Raw genomic sequence first — 21946 nt, forward strand, 5'->3', positions numbered from 1 at the left:
CCCAGAGGGAAGGACCACACGCTTGCCAGCTGTCACCAGGAACGGTTAATCAGAAGACCCAGGTTCGGATGCTGATGTTCCCCAGTGCCGCACCGGTCCGGCTCTGCTCCCACATCAGCACCTGTCTCCAGTGCAGTGCCAGCTGAGCAGAGGCTCAGGCTGCTCTGACCCACCCCTAAGGACCAAACCTTCATCTCCTCCAAAACTGGCTGGTACCAGTGGGCTGCTTAAAATGCCACAACTACCCTACAGCGCGTGGTCCCAGTCTCAGCTGAAGGAAAGAAAACGCAGCAATTCACTCGTTGCTAAAGCCCAGAGAGGCCCTCGCAGGCAGGGAAATCACTTCTCCAGCAGCACCCCTGCCACCCCACTTGACTGCAGCAGCTGGGCCCTCCTGGCTTGCTCCACCTCCCCAAATCGATGGTGTAGGTCCAGGCAGCAATGCTGAGCCCTCCCACCCCCAAGCAGGACTCTTACCCCATAGCTGGGTCCAGTGCTATCCCCTTGGGGTTGTACAGTTCCAGGTCCAGCAGCGTGACGCAGGTGACGCCATTCTTGTTGCAGACAAAGATCCTGTCATCGATGTCATCCACAAAGTAGAAGTTGCCCGTGAGCCAGTCAATAGCCATCTGCTCCACATCTAGGCCATGGGAGAGGGGGGGTGAGGAGCGGTTAGGCAGGGAGGGAGGGAGCCAGGAGCCCCACGCATGCCTATGCACAGGGCCTCCGACCACTTCCCAGCCCCCCAGGCATCTCAAGCACAAACGTAGCTGAGGAGCAAGGCCGTGTGAGCCACGAAGGAGCTGTGATCTGCACCGCACCAGGGACCTGGCCCTGGTCACCCCACGTGGATCGACACAGCAACCCACCCTCTCCTCCCGAGGGAGACGGGACCTGCCGCCCCCCCGGGCAGCCCAGCTGCAAGCAGCAACGCTGTTGGAGACACCACACACATCCGGGAAAGCATCCCGCAGGAACACTGGCCCGAGCAAGGGGAAGGCTCTGCAAGGTGGGCACTGGAGGAGAGAGGAGGCAAAGCCGGTTCCCGGAGAGCCAAGTAGCACAGAAGGGGAAGAAGCTCAAACGGCAGCACTGGGACGGCAAACGTCTGCTGAGCCCACGCTCATGGCAGCGCGGGGAGGGACCGCAGCAGCCAGGGGCTGCAGGCAGAGACCCGCTCAGGTGAGGCAGCACGGGCAGAGCGGGCAGTGCTAATCCCGAGCCGCAGGGACGCCCCGAGCCCTGAAGCAGGTGAGAGACGGCATCTGGCACGCAGCGTTTAAGTATTTAATTAAACCAGTGAACGCCTGTTAAATCGGATAAACCCAATGCACCCGAATTCCTTCCTTGCAACCAGGTCAGTGCTCTGCGCTGCCGCGCCCCCCCCCGCCCCCGCCTGCCGGCCCCAGGCCAAAGGCCAGGGTGAGGGGCTGCAGCTCCCGGCGGCTCTGGGAGACGCCAAGTGCTTTGGAGGCCTATCTTTTTGGCTTTGCAACCGGCACGGGCAAGGCAGAGGAGGGACAGGACGGGAGCAGCAGCAGCCCCACAGCCTGACCACCCCAAGGACATCAGACCCAGACAGCCCTGGGGGAGCAGGGCCAAACACCGCTGAATTATTAACCAGCGCAGAAGCTTGGGAGCACAGAGGGAGGGAAAACATGAATCAAGCCAGGACATTTTGCAACGACCCACACCCCCCCTGCTCGCAGGATTCAGCCTGATGATATCAAGCCTTTCCCTGCTGTAACACCACAAAAGCACTGCCTGGGTTTTGATGAGACCCAACTAATGAGCACCCAGTGGTTTGGGGGTGCCCTGTCCGAGCACGAACCCGAACCCCAAGTTATCCAGGCCAGCTCGCTCACTCACACGCCTCCACCGAGCATTTCGTGTCAAGGCCACGGCCCCGGGGATGGGGACGTCCTGCCAGTGGTGATGGCCGGCTGGTGACCAATCGCCTCCCCTCCGGAAGGGCGAGGCCACAGCGCCCGCAGCCACCACCCAGCGTGATGCATCTCGTAAAAACAAGTGGAAATAGCCAGAGCCAAGGAATTAACATCAAACCAGCCGAGCCAAAGGCCCACCCAGGGCTCCTGCCCAACGTACCAGAGCCGGCAGCAGGACTGGGGCACAGCTGGGGCTCCTGGTCCAGCCAGGGCCCCTGCACCCTCCGACCTGGCTCCTGGGCACCCGCACGCCGGCCGGTGATAGAGGTTTTCGTGCTGAGTGAAAACGACCTAAAAAGGTGCATGGGGGGTGGCAGCGGGTGGCGTGGGCAGGCGAGGGCCGCACTCTGCCCCTGAGACGGGGCTGCCTGAGTCACGCTGCCTGGGCCAGCACCATCCCTCCCCCTGCACCCCAGCTCTGACAAGGGCAGGGGCGGCAGAGCCACGCACGCGCATGCAGCCCTGCTTGGGTGAGAAACGCTTCAGCAAAGGGATGTGCAAGAATTCCCAAAAAAAGCAGGTCTTGGCTGGCGCCTGCGCGGCTGAGTCAGAGTCACAGGACCAGGGGAGCAATCCAAGCAGGGGCGGACCGGGAGAGCCCGACGGGATGGGGCGGAGGCCCTCGCCCCCCACACAGGGGCCCGTACCCCCCTGGCCGCAGGCTTTGGCTTTTCCTTGCTGCCTTCCTCCCGGAGAGGGCCCAGCCATCGCTGCCCCATCACCAGTGCTCGCCCACACCTTGGTCCTCCTTTCCCATTGCTCTCCCCCAAAGCCTCTTGTGTCACGCGGCCGCTGCCACCTCACTGGCCCAATCCCACTGAGCCGGAGCCACGTCCAGCCTGTCCAACAGGGAATAAGTTCACCAGCAAGGCACTTGAAGGCTAAACAGGAATCAGAAGGGAAAATGGCCAAAACAAGTTATAGGTTTCCAGCCGCTTGCTTCCTGGGGCCTGCAGCTTCCCTCATGCCATTTCTGTGACGGTCGCCCCTCCGTCAGAGGAGAGGGTCCCGGTCCTCCCGGGGCTCTCCCGGCTGGGCCCCAGCTCTGAGCGGGGCAGTGCTGGGCCGGGGAGCTGGGGGTGACGCAAGCACTTGCTCTTCTCCCAGGCTGTATTTTTGCAGCTGGAAAGCATTACCCTCCTCAAAGGCTTTTGTTTTTCAGCTTGCTCCTTCTCTCCCTGCTCGCCATCCTTCCCCCTCCTTCGCAGGAATCAGTTTTTATTATTATTATTATTTTCAGCTCTTTCTTTTAGCCTCAGCTAAACCTGGATTTCCTCTTGAACTTTCAGTAGAAGCTAATTTAGCAAATGTCTATTTTTAACCCCTCGTGTTAGCCTGCAGAGAGCTCTTCCCCCACTCACCACTTGGCTTTGGGAGAGGGGAGGAGTGAGGGACGCATGCAGGCACCGCACGTCCCCCCAGCAGGAGAGCGGGTGCTCGGGGAAGGTGTGCCACGGCCACCCATGACCGGGAAGACTTGTGCAAGGACCCAGCTCAGGGGCACCAGCAGGGACCAGCCTGTCCCCGGGCATGGCAGGGGTCCTGTGAACAACTTTCATGGAAGGAAGAAGCCAGGGGGCAGCGACCACCCCTCTCCTGCCTGCAGCTCCCAGCAGCGGAGCGGGGCTGGCTGGCGAGTGCATCCTCCCCACCAATTCCCATCCCAGAGTCAAGTCTTCCTCCTTGCTCAACCATCGCTGGGTGTTGCAAGCAATTGCAACATGCAAGACTCATTTCCCAAGATTTATTTATTTGCTAGTGTTTGAAAATGAGTTTGTGGGGGCAGAGAACAGGGAATGTCAACTTTAAAGGCTCTTCCTGGAAGAAGCTAACCAGCCTCATCAGGCCAGTGAGCTGCGGTCCATGCCAGCCGGCCCTGCTCAGAGGCGCTGGCCAGGAACGCCGCTGGTTGAAGTGGGCTTTGACTGTTGCCTTCCTTGTGGGGAGAGGGCAGACGAAGGCAGGACAGAGGGGAGAGGGAGCACCAAGAAGTCCATCAGCGTGCAAGTGGCACATTGCTCAATAGGGCAGGCCGGCAACTTCAGCAAACTCCGAAACCCACCCCGCACAGATGTTTCCTGGTTTCACGCTCAACATGAACCGAGTGATCCTGACCAATTTTGCTGAAGTCCCTGCCACAAAATAATCTATGTCCCACTGTGCTTGGATTTTCCCTTTTCCTTCTCATGGCCACCAGTGGAAGAAGCTGAAGCAGCCTCTGGGGCCAAGAGGCCCTGAGGAGCCACCACTGGGGCCAGCTGGCCGGAGGAGAAGGCTCCCATGTGTCCTTTCCAGCCCAGACTCCCCCGACACAGGGCTGAGACCTGTCACAGCACTACCAGGGCACACTCGGGGAAAGCAACTGCCCCAAGAGGCAGCAGAAGCATCAAACACAGTGGTGTTGCTCCACCCCAGAAGTTCTTGGCCCCGTGAACTCCTACAAGTCTTCCCAGGCACCCTCAGCAATAACCTTCCTCCTCCCCGACTCCAACTTCATCCTGTGCTCGATGGGGCTGTGGGAGCATCCTGTCCCGCTCAAAGAGCTCCTTGACTCAAGTGGGTCAACTCAACAGCTGTCCACAGGAGCTCCTGCCAGAGGTTCTCCCTCCCTTAACCTGAGCCATGGAGCATCTGATTTACCCCACAACCAGTCAAGCACCGCAAGGCTGTGGGTTTTTTGGGGAACAAGCTTTGCTGACCCAGCACATAACTCTCCTCTGCATGAATCAGTTGTTGTGCAGTCTGCAAATACATCAATTGTGGCCTCACACAAGGAGGAAGGAAACGCGCAATCTTCCCTCATACTAGAGCATGGATTTCGACACAGTTCTGAAACAGCTGCAGTTAAGATGCATGCAACTCAGCAGCTCACCCTGACTCTTGCACAGTTAAGCATGGAAGAAGAGAAACCACCTATAGTGGTGAAGGTGCAAAGAGCTTGGAAGTGCGTGCTCTGTGCTGCAGCAGTCTGGAAGAAATCCCACTTCTTAATTACTCCGAAAGGGAGCACTCCCCCTGGGGTGTGTCTGGAGCAGGGCAGGGCAGGACAGGGACGCTGGTCAGGAGAGGTCCAAGCTCTGCTAGGAATCCTCCCTGCAAGACTCCCCTTTGAAGAAGCTGAAAACATCACCGCTTTCCAACGCCAGGCACAGAGGTCTGTCACCAAAGGTCTGTCCTTGCTCCCCATTCTGCTGAGGTGCGTTTTCACCCTCGTCCCAGCATATGGGATAGATAAAAGAGCTGGACTGAGCTCTGCTGCTGACATTTGCATGTTATTTTAAAGAAAGAATATTTATGTCCAAGTGCATCTACTAAGAAGAGCCCGTAATTTTTGCTTCAGCTACAGTGGATCAGACCTAACGCAAGACCCAGCAGTAAACAAGTGCCTAAGGCATTTGGACTGCAGTGACTGGCCGCAGAGAAACGCGCACAGATAACCATGCAGCCCACAGCCCAAGCAGACACCACACCAAAATCGCTTGTCCGCACTGCATCGGAAGTGGAGAAACCGCCCGGAGAGCAGCCTCCCAGGGCAGTCGGCACTGCGTCCTCCTGCTCCCAGCAAAACCCACGTGAGCCAGAGCCCAAGGGGTGAGGGGCGGCTGTGTCCAGCTCACCACCCAGCGAGAAGCCCAGGCGGGTGGCCACACTGCACGTCCCACAGCACCGGGCACCCAGAGAGCCAACGACAGGCAGCTCCTGCGGAAAAAAGCTTGGAAAAGTTGCCGAATGTTTCAGTTCAAAAACGCCTCCAGAAGAGGAACAGAGGCTCGTCAGGAATGCAGTCCCCAGGGCTTCTCAAATACACTGGTTTCCTACTTCCCTTTTTATAGGGAATGATCCGTTTGATACATTTACATAATACCATAATCTGGAGGAATTTCTGTCTCTTCCCTCCACAGACATCCTCTCCCCTGGAGAACAAGACCGTCTCTGTAACGGCAACATGCTCCATGGATAAACACTGCTCCTGGGGACAATTTTCCTTAATTAGAAGTATGTTAACAGGACAGGCACAAAGACAAACTCCAGCCCCGAAGGGTGCCGGCTGTGGGACAGACGGGCACCCCGCACCCCTCGAGGGTCCAGCACAGCCCCCCCTGCACCGGCTCCCAGGAACAGACACCTCCTTGTGCGAGGAGCCTCGCTGCCAGCTCCGAGATGGGGAGGAGGGGACTGCGGACAGGACAGACACCGGCACGCTCAGCCACCGCCATCACGTCAGCCTTATTTCCTTAGAACACCAGGCTAAAAAATAAATAAATTTAAACCCCCCTCTGTTAAGCTGTTTAGCTCAAAGGAGGAACTGCTGGGTGGAAGCCGGTGGCCCACGTCCAGGACGTCTGACTCGGCACTCGGAAGAATCCTTGTGGCCTCTGCGCACACGCACGCCCATGCCCGCACAAGCCAAACACTCCCCGGGAGGTAAAACCGGCCCCCCCGGGGCTGCGCAGCCCCCCCCGGTCGCTGGGACGCTGCAGGAGGAAAGCCCCAGCCCGTCCATCCCCAGGGACAGGCGGAGCGACTGCCAGTTAATGGAAGATGCCAGAGCATCGCCCTTCCCCAGGGAGCCGCGGGCTGTCCAGACCCCAGCTCCTGCAGTCTCCGTGCCTCAGACCCCCACCCTGGCCGGTGCAGCATCGCAGCTGCATCCTAAGGGAAACGCTCAGGGGCCGCTGGCACCTCTCCAGCGCAGGGCACAGCCCCAGCCTGACACAGCCTCCAGCTTCCCAGGGCGAGGACGCCCCGGGCAGCATTTTGTCACCCTCCTGCCAGACAGTTCGCGCCTCCTCCCTGGTCCCAAACCTGCCCCCCTCCCCACGGCCAGGCTCAGCCCTGCAGCATCCCTGTGCGAGCCCGGCTGCAGCACCGGAGGTGGGAAGAGCAGGAACAGAGATGGAGCAAGCTCCATCTCAGCTGTGTGGAGGGCAGCCAAGGGACCGCTAATTACTCTGCCTTAATGAGGCTGTTCCACGGGCAAAAATAATCAGCAGAGGCCAACGGAGGGACAGGGCGCTTGGCTTCCTTCTGGGTGAGAGGAGAAACGCACAGGCTTGATGGGAACCCAGGGAACTGTCACTGGGATGATTCTGCGGGCGGAGGGACAAGAAAGCAAAAATGGGGCGAGTCTGGGCAGAGATGATCCCGGCAGGGCTCAGCCGCAGCGCAGTGAACTCGGCACGAGCACGGCGGGCGGCGGTGCGGGACAGATGGACAGATGCGTGCAGGGATAAACATGCTCCTGTCCATTTGAAATCAAACCCGTCCCTGTGCACAAGAGGATCCCAATTACTCAGGACATTAATTTCACCCTTTTGTCTCCAGCAACGCAGGAACGCAGCTTGCCCCACGCTCAACACCTTGGGGCTGGCCAGAGGGAAATGGAGAGGAGCGGCTCTCGCCGCGGGGGGGGGGGGACACCGCACGGAGCCTCTCCATCCCAGGAAGGGGGAGGCAGAGAAGACCCTTCCCCGCTCTGCCACCGCAGCCCAGGGGATTGGGGTGGCCACGAGGAAGGGAGATGGCAGCTCGGGAGGCAGATCTGGCCAAGCCTGAGCACCGCAGAGCCGTCCCCTCCCGGCACAGGGATGCTGCCACCCTCGGACCGCTCAGCAAACCTTGGAGAGAAACAGAAACCACCCCAGCCCAGCTCACTCTGCTCCGGGGCTCTGGGTCCCATCGGGGACTTTATCACCGTCCCACATGTGGGGAAACACCGAGGGGTAGGTAACGCCAGAGGTGCCAGGCAGAGCCGCAGAACAGTCGAGTGTCTCTGCGGCAGACCTGCCTCCAGGCTGAACAGAGAGCGGCAGGCACTTAGTTAACAGACTGATTAAAATCATCGCAGCCCTCGGCCCCCGCAACGCAAAGAGGGGATGCGCTGGTGTGAGCACACCGGCCCCAGATGCTGCACCCAGCCCTTGCTCTCATGCGTCGCTGCTACGAGAACAGTCATAAACAGTTAAAAAAAAAAAAAAAAAAAAAAAGGAATCAGCAGATGAAATTACCAATCATTCCGCTTTCTTGCCAAGTAAGTTCACATCAGAGCCTCTTTCTTGGCTAGTATGAGGCAGCAAGGAAGAAAAATAGCTTTCCATGCAAAGTGGGGAAAGAAATGTACTTGGATTCCTCTGCAGAGCAACATCTCCCTGAAATCAATTTGTCCCAAACCCTACAGCTCTTCTGCTTATTGGCAACAGCACAGGTCATTACGAGTAACAGGGCTGAAATGGAGTCAATGAAAACAACCTCCTAGACATGCTTGTTTAGATAGATGCTGCCCAGGAAGGTATTTTAATAATGGCCAGATTGCTATCGTTTAGGGTTTATAATGCACTCAGGATCAAATGTCCTGATATTTCAAACCCCTTCCTGGGGGCTTGTTTTATAAAAGAAAAAGAAAACAACAAACCTTAAAACAAGAAATAATAAATCAAGGAACCTCCACAGCCCTTTCCCAGCAGCCCTGGACACGTCCCGCCAAGCAGCAGACATTCCTGCCCGCTCTGCCTGGGAGCTGGCCACAATCCCCACGCCGGCAGCCCCGGGGCAAGGCCAGCACAGCCCTGGCTCCATTACTGCGGGATGTCGGCAAACCTGCAGCCATTGCCCTGTGCTGGGGGAGAACCAAAGCCCCGGACACCTGGGCTTCTGGGGCTGTGAATTAGCGGTACTGGCACCAGCGACCTTCCAGCATAATAAATGCATTCAGCAAAACAAGCCCTGGCACTGCAGAGCTGCCAGTTCTGACTGTGCAAAAAGTCACGAGTCGGCCGAGAAAGGGGAAAAAGAAAGAGAAAGAGCAGGGGAAGGGGAGCCGCCAGGCGACCCACGGAGAAACTCAGGTTTCGGTCTCCTGACACATGTTCTCTAGTATTTTTCCATAGTAAAAGCAAAGAACTCCTGCCTTTTCCTGAAAGCCAAGTATCACTCGATCACACTGTGCTGGAGCCGAGGTTTTAACGCCGCCATCGCAGCGCTCACACAAATGCCGCGGAGGCCGAGAGGCGGCCGGTGCGGGGTCAGGCTGCTGCCACTGGACAGTGTCCTCTTAAGGAGGGCTCCTCGCAGGGCTGGGCGCCCGACCCGCTCTCGCCCCCAGAGCCCGCTGTGCGCGCTCCGGGGACGTGTTCCCACCTTCTCATGTCACCCGTGGGGAACGGGAGCACAAATCTGATTTAAGGTCGCACAAATCCGACCGCAGACCGGAGTGCTGCTTCCCTCGCCCCTCTCTGTCCCAGCCCTGGGGTCTCAGGCAGAGCTCAGGGACTTGCCCCACAAGCTGCAGCCGGGGCACACAGGCGCCAACAGCCGGCCCCAGCCCTGGGATGAGGGGGGCGTGGGCGGGCGGTCAACCTGGGCGGCAAGGAGAGCTGGGGGAGCGGAGGTCTCTGACCGGGCCACGGCATGCAGCAAGCTTTCTGCACACATTCACCTTAGCAGAAATGGTGGCAGGAAGATTGTAATCAAGGCAACCGCCGCCGCTCCAGCCAGGATCCGCTGCTGGTTCCCCAGCACGGAGCGAGGCTGTGGACCGACCGGCATCCAGGCAGGAGCCACCCGGCCCCACCCCAGCCCCGAGCAGGACCTGCACCGTACCCCTGCCTCTACCCCTGCGCCCAAGGAGCTCGGGGCTGCCCGGCTGGGTGGGCTGAGCCGCACAAGGGCCTGGGAGCAGGTTGGGGGGTTTTTTTGGTGTGTTGTTTTGCTTTGAAATTCTTTGGAAGCCCAACTCCAAACAAACGAGGACATTGTCTTGGGAAACACGTGGAGGCTGGAATCTTGTTGAGAAAACCCACAGGATCAGAAAGCCCCTGGCGGTCAGGGATTAGCTGCTGAGCAAGGTGGGTCCACAGGGACCAGCAGCAGCCCCCTGCCAGGCACAGGCAGGGCAGGGGCGGCTCCTCTCCTTTGTGCCTGTATGCAAGCGCTGTCCCTTCAGAGCAAAACCTGTCCTGGCCACCAGCCGTCCCCAGCCCCACGCTGGCGGCAAGGATGGGTCTGGAGGGGTCCGGGCTGACGGGGGCTGCGGGGTTCAGGGGGACTGGTCCGAGCAGGTGCCAGGTGCCGGTGGAGCAAAGCCTCCGCACGCTCCAGAGAGCGGCTCTTCCCCTGTGCAGGCATGTGCCTTTCTGTCCTTGAGCGCGAGCGGACGTGCGATGCCTGCCAGGATCCTCCCCGGTCAGAAACAGCACTGGATTTCACACACAGCAGAGGAGAGGGGGAGAGAGGAAAGGGAGGAAGAACGAGACAAGTTCCCCTTGTTGCAATTCAGCATTGGCAGGAAGGACAAGCCCTCCCCCTGCACCGCTCCCGCGCCATCGCACGTGTGCTCGTGCCCCATCCTTCTGACAGGGCTGAGCCCGGAGGGTGCTCCGGCGGGCTCTCAGCAGCCAGGGAGCCAGCCCAAGGGAAGCCAAGCTCCAGGGGCTAGGCAGGAAGGTGCCACCTCCAAGTCTCCTGCGGGGATGGGGACAGGCTGGACCCCTGCCCGGTGAGGGGCCACGCAGCCCCCACACCCGCCTGCAGTGGGCTCGGCTGCTCTGCAGCACTAGCCAGGGGCTGCCTTGGCCGTGCAGCGCAGCCGCCGGCACCGCCACCTCGCCCCACGCGTCCTCCCTGTCACCTCCATGCCGGAGAGGTGCCCAGGGCTTCCCAGCCGCCACAGTCGGCTCCGACTGATGGCGCAGAGAAATAATTCAATTCCAACATGAGGTGTTTCTTTGGTTTTTGGGTTTTTTTTAAGAGAAATAGATGGAAGACTTCACCAGCCTTTGATTTTTAGTGTGTCCCTGGAAAAACACCTGGGGGTAGGGAACCGGCCAGCTCAGATCAACTGAGAAAGTCACTGCCTGTGAAAAATGTCTACGGGCAGCACGTATTTGGGAACCAAGGGACAGTCACCCTGAAAAAGTGCATCGGTACTCAAGACTGCAGATAGAAAAAAGGGTTTAGCAGTGCAAGGAGCAGGGGAAAAGCAAAGCTTCAGAGTACAGTGGGTCTTGCCAAGCCCTGTTAATAGCATTCATTTAACACATCTCCCACAACACAAGTGACACTAATCTCTCTGCAGGAAGGGAGCAGGGACAGAAAGGCAGGGAAGCAGGGCTGCTATCAGAGCTGGGCTGTGACATCTCACCAGCCCAGACCTACCTCTGACAGCTGGGGGCTGCTAATTTCCAGCCCTTCAGCATCAGTCTTCCCCCATCAGATGCCAACTCAAGCCCCATTAGCAGCAGGCACCAGGGAAGCCTGACTCCTGCTGTTAGCAGATAATACCATAAAGAAGCAAATAAAGAGGGAAACCACTAATTGGATTCACAGGTCTCTCCGGTGTCCTGACAGAGAGGAGCAGGGCAGTGACATTATCTCCTCATCACAACCCCCAGTATCGGACCCAGGGCTGGGGGAAATTCATTTCTCCAACTTGTTTGTGCTCATGAACAAACCCTGCCCCGCGAGGACATTTCCCCGCACGTCTCCAACCCACAGCAGCCCAGGCAAGGCCGTGCGGGCATGAACGCAACCCCGCACCAGCAGCCGCCAGCCGAATACAGTGCGGAGCCACACAGACTGTCAGGAGCACATGGCAAAACTGTGTAAGGCTCGTTCCCTTGGGAAATAGGAATAAAAAGCAACTGGCAGCACATAGCCAATGAGTAGCTCAGGGCAGCCCTGCTCCCACCCTCTCTGCGCCCCAACCTGCCACGAACGGCACCCGCCGAGACACGTCCCTACTGCAGGTCTCTGCCACTGTCCCCAAGGGGGGGCAGAGGTGGCAGCTCAGAGCTGGTTAATGGGGGTTAACGGAGGCCCTTCATCACACCCTCCCCGGGCAGGAGGAAGATCTGCCGGGAGACACACAGAAGCTGCATTCTCGCTCCTTCCGAGGTGCGCTGGATTGTTATTGCTAATGCAGTGTTTCCAGACGGCACACATCTGTCCAGGCAGCACATACCCACCGGAGTGCAGCCTGCAGGCAAGGAAGCTAACGGCATGACCACACCACAAGCCCACATCTTGGGGCTGAAAATCAGAGCCCAAGTGTGTGGTTGTGCTCCACAGCCCAAACCCAAAGTCGTTCCACACTTCCACACCGGAGGAGGGACCCCTTCGCAGCTGCTCTGCAAGCAGCCCCCACCCAACAGCAGCGCACCAGAGCTGCTGGTCCCCCCTTCCCTGCACATGGGAACGCTCCCTTCAACCCAGGGCAAGGGCAGGTGCTTTCCCACCCAGGTCAGCTCAATTCCCCTTTTCCCACGCCGAGCTATCGCAACCGATCAGGAGGCCAAGCAAAGCAAGGCACCTTTTCTTGTTTGGACTCGAACATGCTTTTACTATGAGCTCCCTTCCCCTCCTGACCATAACTAAAAGGTCGTGTCTCAGATTAACTTCCTGGAGCTGGAGCAACCCAAACGGCCCCAGAAGCCTGTCAGGCCGACAGCCTCATCTGGGTATGGTGGAGGGGCAGCAGGGCAGCGGTCAGTGCTGCAGGTCCCGATTCTGCACTGACGCCTCAGCACCACAGTCAGGGTGGTTGCTCCTCCTGCAGCCACCTTGATTCAAGAGCCGGGTCACCGATCCCTGCTGCTGCTGCACCCTCAGCCTCGCGCTGCCCACAGCCAGGTGAAGGCACCCCAGAAAGCTCGGGACTCTCCCAGCGCAGGGACCTGGCTGTGGAAAGGCACCCGGGCTGACTTCGGGAACACCCCGAAACCTCCCACCCAAATGCCAGCGGTTCCCCTTCCCCTGGGCCAACCTGCAGCTCACGGCTCACATGCCATCCACGAACCACAGCCTCGGCTGCAACTCCCAACTGCGGGAAATTATGTTAAAACTGAGCTTGATGGGAAGAAGTGTGCGGCCAGGGCTTTACACAGTGCTGCTGTCTGCCCCTCCGGTGAGCTATGGGGAGACCAAACTCAGCCTGAGGGAGCCTTAAGAAAGGAGCCAGAAGGAGCACGTAAAAGCGGAGACCTCCTTAAACCATCGCGGGGGGGGGGGGGGGGAGCGGAGAGCAGAGCTGAGCCCTGTCCTGCCTAATTTCAGGCTATCGCCTGCAAGAGCAAAGGGTGAGGCCTCTCCTAAAAATACACACTGCCCTAAAAATACACAGTGCAAGCTTAAATTAACCGTGCTGCACACGCCCTCGGCAGAGCACAGCGGCTGGAGCCTGCTAAGCCCCAGCCCCAACGCAGCCCAAGGGGCGGCAGGGGCCAGCGGGTCCCCGTCAGCCTCCCGGCTCACACCCCACACTTCAGCCAGGGCTTCAGCCGGTTCCCCCTCAGCAGCCGCAGCACCCCAACATTGCCCTCAGCAGAGAAACGCCCTTGGCTCTGAGATCCACCCAAGACCTTTACTCATTTGCAAAGATCAGTTCATACACGTTCATCTAATTTGCTAGGTTAGCTATTGCTCATCGTGTAACAACACCCGCATCTCTGTGGAAGAAGGGGATCCCTCTTGCATCAGGCACCGCACAGGCAGTCTCCTGCTGGAAGCACCCCTAACTTCAGGAGGCAAAAGACAGCGGGAGGATGATGCCAGGGAAGCTGAGGGCTGCAAAACCTGATGGAGATGCACTGCAAGTCCCAGATACCCCCAATCCCACCCTGACTGACTTGGTCTGTGGTTTCAAAGGACAAAATCGACAACAGTACAACACTGGGAGCAGTTTCCCACATCCTGGCTGTACAGCTCTGGCACCCGCCCACCTCCCCTCTCGGGGGGACCCCACCAACTCCACTGCTCTGCAGCTGTGAGAGCACACGAGAAAGGTGCCTGGAAGCCCACAGCTTCTGCCGGGACCCCTCACCAGGCAGAGGCTCTCGGGAGAGCAGGCATAGGCACGGGCCTGAGTCAAAGAGCAGTGAAATCCCAGCAAGTAATTCTGCTTCCCGTTCCGACTGCTGAACTGGGACCAGCAAGCCCAAACAGGAGACAGAGCTGTAACCACAGTCATTACAGCCAGGGAGACACAAGCAGAATGAAAGCATCTGCCACTCACATCGGTGACTCACGCAGCCGCCCGATGGGAGGCACTTTTTGGTCAGGATTTTGTTCTCAGTCACTACGTGGGGTGGGGACCAACACCTGGTTTGGCCAGGGGAACATGGAACAAAACCAAAAGAGGAAGCAACAAGAACTGCTGTCCCCAAATCCGCTACACAGGTACCGTCTCCACTCCTTGCTGTATCATTTTCCTTCATATACTCACACAAAGAAACCACAAAACTTGCTAGAAATAGTAAGAGGGAAGGAAAAGTAAAGCCAAAAGCTACGTTTGTGCTGAAGCCTCGGTGCCTGGCCCCGTGGAAAACTTGCCTCCTACCAAAATACACCCCTGCTTCACCCACCGCTGTCTGGGGATGCTCAGGCTGTCAAAAGGAGGTGGGGACCGAGGGAACAAGGACTGGGAGCAAGGTCCAAAGGGGAGCAGGCACTCACGGTGTAGGCTGAGGGAGATGTTGATGGAGCGCTCTTCCACGAAGCCCTTCAGGTTGGGGATCTTGGCACACTTGAGGATGGTCTGGGAGGCACTGTCGCCCACGTGAACCCAGCACACCGTGTCTTCAATGTAGTTGAAGTCCATGGCTGTGGTCTGCTTGGCGCTGGTGGGGGTGATGTTGGGCACAGGGGCTCCGCTCAGGTAGGTGGCCAGGATGTTCTGGGAGTTGGCGATGAGCAGCACGGGAGGGCGGTCCACAGGCTCTGGTGGGGAAAGGAGGGGAGAAGGGTGGTCATGGCAGAGCACCCAAAGCTTGTGGCTGCAATGCCGTATCAGCTTGCAGCCCAGCCCTTCTGCTCCAGCGAAAACAAGACCGTGACATGCAGCCCAACACGGGCAAGGAGGTGGTAGCACAGGACAGTCCTCAGGGAAGAGCACCCTGAAGTGAGGAATCGGGGGCAGCAGCACACATACAGCAGGAGGCCACGGTTTACAGAGCTGCCCAGAAGCAATACGCTCCTCCTGTCAAGGATCTCACCATTCTTGGCTTTGCAGGATCTGTTATCGGGCTGCAAGAGGTATCCTTCAACACAGCTGCACGTGTAGGAGCCCTCCACGTTGGTGCATGTCTGGCTGCAGGTCCCATAGACAGTGCATTCATCAAAGTCTGGAAAAGAAGGCAAAACCCCCAAGGTTTGGACTAGCAAACATGTCTCCTTAGCTGCCTTAAGAGGGAACGAAGGCTCCCCCTTTTCTCCAAGGCAGGGGAGGATACAATCCCCAAGCCGAAGGAACGGTCACAACAGCCTCCAGAGGAATACCTGGCCAACGTCCCCTCGTGACACCTGCGGGCAGCCCCCAGCTTTCTGCTCCAGCATCAGCAGCAAGAGGACAACCCCTGCCTCACAGCTGAGCCTTTTCAAGGCCCAATTATCCACTGCCCTTCCCCCCCACTCTGCAAAATCTGCACCTAAATTTCCAGTCTGAATTTCTCTAATCTTCAGCTTCCAAACCCCTGGCTTGCAGGCTGCTCTTTCTTCTGCTAGATGAAAGAGCAGTCTCCACTGGAGAGCTCTTGCCCCCAGAGGTGCGTGCAGGAGCTGATAAAGGCCCCTTTCACCTCTGCTCGGATAAATGAAAGAGACGGAGCCGCTGCAATCTCTCACTTCCAGACTTGTTTTCAGGCATCGCGTTGATCTGATCGCTCCTCGCTGACCCTCCCCTATTTTCCAGCATCCTCTCTGAGGCATGGACACCGGGAGCACGTACAAGCCCAGCGATGGCCCCTGACTCTGTACACAAAGGCAAAGCCTTTTCCTTACTCCCTTCCAATATTCCTCACTCGGGCTTTCAGGAGCTGCATCCACGTATCGGCCCCACGGTGGCAGGGGTGCAGAGTGCTGTCCCATCAGCCCCCTGTGGTCCCCCTGAAGGTCAGGGTCTGCTGAGCCCCAAGTCCCTTTGGCTGCGTGGCCAAGCCCCAGCACTGCTGCCGAGACAGCGGCATCGGCCGCGGTCCACAGGAGCCACCGGCGCCATACCGGGGGTGCTCTGGTGGGCTCTGCCCACCCCGTACCAACCTTTGCAGCTTCTCCTGTCCTCGGCCAGCTGGAAGGAGTTGTTGCAGTAGCAGGCTGGTCCGCTCAGCGTCGGCACACAGTGGTGCTGGCAGGCCAGGGCCGTGCAGTTTGCTAATTGTTCTGAGGAGACAGGGAAGACGGAGAAGAGAGGATGTCACCAATGTGCGAGCAGGGACGCTCGGGTGAGGAACACGATGGACGCCTGGGCCCCAGCGCTGGGTGAAGGGGATGCCCAGGCACCCTACCAGGCTTCGGTGGGGGCCTCCACACTGTCCCCCTGCTCCCTGGTGGGGAGGGAAGGACCGAGACCCTCAGCAGAGGGAGGGGAGGCCATAACGGATACGTGGCTGCTCCACAAGAGGGGGGCCTGACCAGCCCCTACCATCCCCCAAAGCTGCTGACTCAACGCTGCTTCCCGCTGGAGCCCGTTGTGGCCGCAGTCAGCCGAGACCCGGCGCTCCTCGTGCAGGAGAGCAGCACCGGACTCGGCTCCAGGGTATCCCGGGGGACACGGATCCCAGAGGGACTGCAGGGTGAGCTTATCCGCCACATCCTCTCCACAGCAACTCCCCTCTAACCAGGGCTGCAGGGAGCCTGGGGACCACTCTGCGCCAGAGATGCTGTGGTGCAGGCAGCGGAGGAGCGCTCGGGCAGGTAGCCAGCTGCCAGACGCATGGGAAAGCCCGGAGCTCGTGGCTGCCTGTCCCCCTGCGGAGGCAGCTCCACCCCAGCACCAGGGTCGAGGTCAGGCGGCCCCGGGGCGAAGCTGGGACCAGAGATGCGGCTCCCCGGCTCACTGCCTCCCACAGCTTCATCTCCATTAGCGGTCGTAATAAACAGCAATAAACACCAACGGGCAGAGGGAGGCCAGGACTACCTGCCTCACTCTGTTGGTAAACAGCAGCAGCCTCCAACTTCATCCAGGTCATTTAGCAACAGGCCTCCTTAGCCTGCTGTGATGGACGTGCTGTCAGCCCTTTGTTGGGGGGCTGGTTTATGTTGGGTTTTATTTTCTCCCCTCCTCTCCTCACCCTGCCTGACCCGGTCACTTGGGTGCTTGGAGGGTGTTGAACTGGGTCCCAGCAAATCTGCCGGCAAAGGGGAAACAGCAGCCGCCCAGCCACAAGCCTCTCCAAACCAAAACCATCCGGTCCTTTCCACGTCCCCTTTCGCAGCCGGGGCTGGACGGGGGATCAGCGCCCAGGCGCTGCGAAAATCCTGCCCCTCGCATGTGGAACCGTTTAATAAGCCAGGCAGGGCCTGGCTGGGTTGTTTACAAGGTTTATCGGCTTTGGCAGGCCCAGCTATTCATTTCAGATTCTTATCTCGCAGCTAAAGCACCGCATGCATCCAAAAAAAAGAAAAACCCCCAAGAGTGCGGGGTCTGCAGGAGGGGGGCGATGGGGGGAGTTTCAGCACGGAGGCTCCGGTGGCATTTCCACCCCTGTGGATGTCTGCAAGGGCAGCGCAGGCCGCCCAGTGCGTCTCTGCATCTCTGCAGGAGCACCTCTGCGGGACAAACCTCCCGCCCGCTGCAGAGGAAGCGAGCGGCCCCGGGCAGAGGCCAGGCACAAAGGGCAGAGAGGGGAGCAGGACGGGGCAGCGCAATGCTCCAGCAGCCGGAGCACGAACCGGGGTGACGGCTCATCTCCCAAGCCCGGGGCAGAGGCAGGCTGGGGCTTGCAACCAGCTGTGAGGAAATGCCTCCCCAGGGTGGCACCACCAGCTCTCCCCCCACCAGCCAGCAGACAGCGGGGACCTTGGCATCCGACACAAGCGCTAGCAAGGGCTTACGTCCCCAACGTGCCCAAACCTGCGAGTAGCAACTGTCCTGACACGGGGCCCACCCGCACCCAGCCCTTGCCTAGTGCACGCTGGTCACGTGCTGCCCAGCTGTGAAAAATCAGATCCTACTTAAGTAATGAGAACTATTAGCGAAATATTAATTGTCAGCTCAGGCACAGCTGCAGAAGCCGCCCCGGGCTCCTCCCGTGGGAGCCAGGCAGCGGAGCGGAGCTCCGTCCCTGCTCCGGGCAGGCGGGAGGGAGCCCTTTGGGGCAGGGTGTCCTGCAGCCGGTTCAGGCTGCGTGGGGCAGGAGCCCTCCGCCCCAGGCAGAGGAAGGGCTGGGGAGAAAAGCACGCCCGCCGCTCGCCCAGAGCCTGCAGAGACCCAGCTCCAGGGGTCAGCCCAGGACACGCATTTCTGAGCGACTAATCTGCGCGCCAGCAAGCCGGCACGCAGTGATTTAGGGAGAGTTTTCCAGCAGGATTAGCAACCCGGGACAGGCCAGGAGGGGGGACAAAGCTCCTGGAAATTAGGAAAACAACATACTGGTATCTCTTATCTGAACCAGAACCCCAGCTCTCCAAGCTTTTAAACCCAGGAGACAATGCAGCTATTTAATGGCCTGCAGGCTCAGGAATGAGGGGCATTTCACTTGCAAGCAGCTCTGGCTAATCTCTGGATCTGCTACCGGCCAGCCTGGCGCTGAGCTGCGCCGCGCCGGCTGCGCTCGGCTGGGAGAGGGGAGCACGGTGCGCGGTGGCACCAGTGCGAAGCCGTTAAACAAAACCAGCGTGGGGCTCACACCGTACAGCCAGAAACCAGGGACAAACAGGGACCTCGTGACTCTTACCATAGTGGGGGAGGAAAGGAGGCAAGGGCAGTATCTCGTGGGGCAGCCCCCCTACCCACAGCCCCTCTTTGACCGCCATCCCCCCAGACACCTACCCCGACAGTGCGGCCCCTCGTCGGAGCCGTCGAAGCAGTCGTGGAGCCCGTTGCACAGTTTGCTCATGTGAATGCACAGCTCCGTGCCCAGGCAGTTGTGCTCGTTGGGCTGGCACCGAGACACCTTGCTCTGAGGACCTGCAAGACAGCAAAAGGCAGAACTGTCACTGAAGGGAGAGCATGATGGCTCTGCAACCCCATCGCCCAGAGGAAACACCCAAAACCTCGAGGGAATTCTCAGCACCCCCACATTGCTCTGCCATGGCTCTCCAGCAGTGACCACCACCCGCTGGACATGGCCTCGCACAGCGAGATTTCCGGTACAAGCTCTTAAGGTAGACGCAGGGGTTCAGGGAACCTCGTGTTCCCCAGGACGTTCGTGGGAACACTTTCGCAGTAGCTGGCAGCAGGCAAGCACCGCACCGGTAGCAAGCACGTGAACGCGCTTTGATTCCCTCTGCCCAGACATACATTAAATCCTCCTTGGTTTGGATTCTCCTGCCCGGCACATGCCCCAGAACAAAAGCAGCACCCACCTAGCAAGGCCAGTCCCAAATCCTCTCGGCTCCCACGGCAGCTCGAGGCCAGAAAAGGCCACCAGAAAAGGCTCAAATCAGGCTCTGCCTCCTCCAGCATCCCCAGCTCTCCCTGGAGGAAGCTCATTAAGAGACACTGGATTTCCCTTTCAAAGCAGGAGGAACTGCTGCGGGCACTGCTCTCCAGGGAGGAGAAGCGTGACCCGTCTGGAGTGAACTTTCCCTTTCCCATCGACTCTGCAGCACGTGGCCCGAGCAGGACCATTGTGTGAAAAGGAAGGAGATCCAGAGCACCCGGGGTGGCTGGGGACCCTCTGCCCAGCCCAGTCCACCGTCAGTGGACACATGCCCACCCTTGGGAATGAGCCGGGTTGCTGGGCTGGGGTCCCAGGAGGAAGGTGACCCCGGACCTCAGCAGCCCCAGACTCCCTGTTTCGAGCTCCCACAGGTCACATCCACTCCAGGCTGCCCGGACACGTGGCTCTGGGCACCCCTCACTGCGGGGAGGGCTGGGGGCACACGGGGTCAGGCAGTGCCGAGCACCCCAAGCACAGCTGCCCCAGCCCCCCACCGCCCCAGGCACCCCCTTGGGTGCCAACACGGGTCACTGTGCAGGCAGGCTTGTGGGGGGCTGTTAAGAACCAGGGCTACACGACACAAGGAGACTTAATCTCCATTATTAACTAGAAAAATTACAAAGGAAGCAAGGCTTTATTTTTAAGCTTCTCTGAAAAGAAGCATGGCATTGAGACGAACAACAAAATACACCATAAATCGATTAACATCCTGAAACCCCGTTAAAAGCTCCACCAACATCCTGGCTCCAACACTGCTTCACCCCAGGCTGGAAGGCAAGATGCCTGGGGGTGACACGCTGACGGCGAACCCTGGCACAGCGCTGGCACAGCTCAGGCTCAGCGCCAGCAGCCCACCAGCATGGCACGGCACACGGACCAGAAAGCTCTGCAAAGGCCGACTCCCCTCTGCAGGCTCTCCAAACCTAAGCTTCACTTTAGGGCTGAATACGCAGCATTTCACCAGCTCTCGCTGAAGCCACCGACATCCTCTGCTGAGTCTACGGCAGCACACAAGCGAAATACTAAAATCCCATTCTACAGGGAGACACTGGCTGTTTATTGCCTTGCCCTCACATCAGCAGGTCAGGCAGCACGTCAGCCCCACTGGCAGTGGGGACGGTGGCAGAAATAGCTCCCCGAGCTCCCCACGGACCACCCCGTCCTTCGCAGCAGGCGAAGCACTGGGTGAGCACTGAGAAGGGCACCCGCAGCACATCACGCGCCGAGCGCTTTGTCCAGGCAACGGTCCCGTTTTAGACAGCTATTGAGACCAGCAGTCACCTTCATCTAAGACTCCACCGGTGGAGTTTGTCCTAAATAAGCTTAAACTCTCCTTGGAGAGGAGTGTTACATCACGCACAGCTTGCAGCGTCCAGTCCAGCGCTCCGTGTGCCAGCACATCCTCATCCAGCATGGTTCCTGCCCTGCCAACGCGCTCCCGGCCAGCGAGGGCTCGGTTTCACTCCCTGCGAGCTGTCACTGCCGAGCCACACCAGATGGGCTTTTAACCTTAACCCACAGGCTCCCAGCAAGTGCTGCTCCAGCGGGGGCTAAAGGCTCTCGGCAGCACACATGGCCGGGGAAGGGGCACTGCAAACCCCAGGGAGGAACGCCAGGACCGCAAACACCTTGGGCAGGTGGGGGTAGCCCTGGCTCTTGCCTCCAGCCCGGCAGCTCAACCCCACCCCAGGGCTGCACCGGCGCTTCTCCCCCAGCCTCATCACCCCCACCCCACTGCCATTCCTGCGCCCCAGCCCGTTTGCAGCACGCAGATGGCATAACTAACGGGAGACCGAGGTTAAAGCCTGGGGGTGGCTCAGACGGAGCCTTCTCCCGTTCAGCCCGACCCCCTTCTGCAGGAGGCAGCTGTGGGGGCACTGCCCCAGGGACAGGCAGGGCTTGCGCTGCCTGCACACCCCGCGGCTCAGCTGGCAGCAAGGAGGGCGAGGGAGGAGGAGCCCATCTTACTCCGCTGGGCAAGGGCTGAGGGGAGTTTGGACGAGGGACGGACAGGACCTGCTGGCTCCGACCCCGTGGTTCTCCTGACCCTGCACAAGACCCCTTAGCACGGCCCAGGCAGATGCCTTTGCACACCCGTCCCTCCGTCCCCCAGACTATGAAACAGCAAATTGCTACTCGAGGAGCAGACGGAGCAGGCTGGGTTTCTCCTCTGCCCTTCCCAAACACACCAAAGCCTTTGCAGAACTAAAGTCCAGCAGGAAATCTTCAACAAGCCACCCCACAGCCTGGCACGCTGCTGCTCCTGTGGAGACGGGCAGGAGGTTCCCACGGCAGGAGCAGCCCACAAAAGCCCCTACTAAGAGCACACAAACACTGCGCCTTGCGGAAAGGTTCCCCAGCCTGCCACGGTGAAAACTTCATCCCCTTTAGTTTGTCCGTTTTGTGCAAAGTGACTAACTCCGGGCTGTTGACACACACGTGCCCCTTCTTGCACAAGGTGCCCGAAGAACGGAAGTCTAACGGGCTCCAGATGCCAGATCAATCCCCTGCCACACAAGCTGCGTGTCAAACTCGTTCCAGTATGTTTCCAGTTAGCTGACTGGCTTGGCACTGGGGCGATGGGCTCCTCCAGGATTGGGGATATGGAGCTCAGGACTCCCAGGCTCC

General features: G+C 59.2%; 1 protein-coding gene across 4 annotated transcripts in view; it reads right to left on the reverse strand.

Moving 5' to 3' along the window:
- Positions 1 to 21946, reverse strand: part of LRP1 (LDL receptor related protein 1) — a 93111-nt gene that overhangs the window by 48196 nt on the left and 22969 nt on the right. For all 4 annotated transcript variants that reach the window (XR_012039796.1, XM_072847425.1, XM_072847424.1 and 1 more), the window contains 5 exons: positions 18706 to 18843; positions 15975 to 16094; positions 14933 to 15061; positions 14394 to 14657; positions 478 to 640 (listed from right to left, as the gene is read on the reverse strand). Coding sequence is in view for 3 of the 4 variants with exons in the window: in XM_072847425.1 (XP_072703526.1) it covers positions 478 to 640; positions 14394 to 14657; positions 14933 to 15061; positions 15975 to 16094; positions 18706 to 18843 (814 nt within the window). In the remaining variant the exon portion in view is untranslated. The remainder of the gene's footprint in view (positions 1 to 477; positions 641 to 14393; positions 14658 to 14932; positions 15062 to 15974; positions 16095 to 18705; positions 18844 to 21946) is intronic.

This window comes from Ciconia boyciana, chromosome 27 (genome assembly GCF_034638445.1).
Source record: "Ciconia boyciana chromosome 27, ASM3463844v1, whole genome shotgun sequence".
Lineage (NCBI taxonomy): Eukaryota > Metazoa > Chordata > Aves > Ciconiiformes > Ciconiidae > Ciconia > Ciconia boyciana.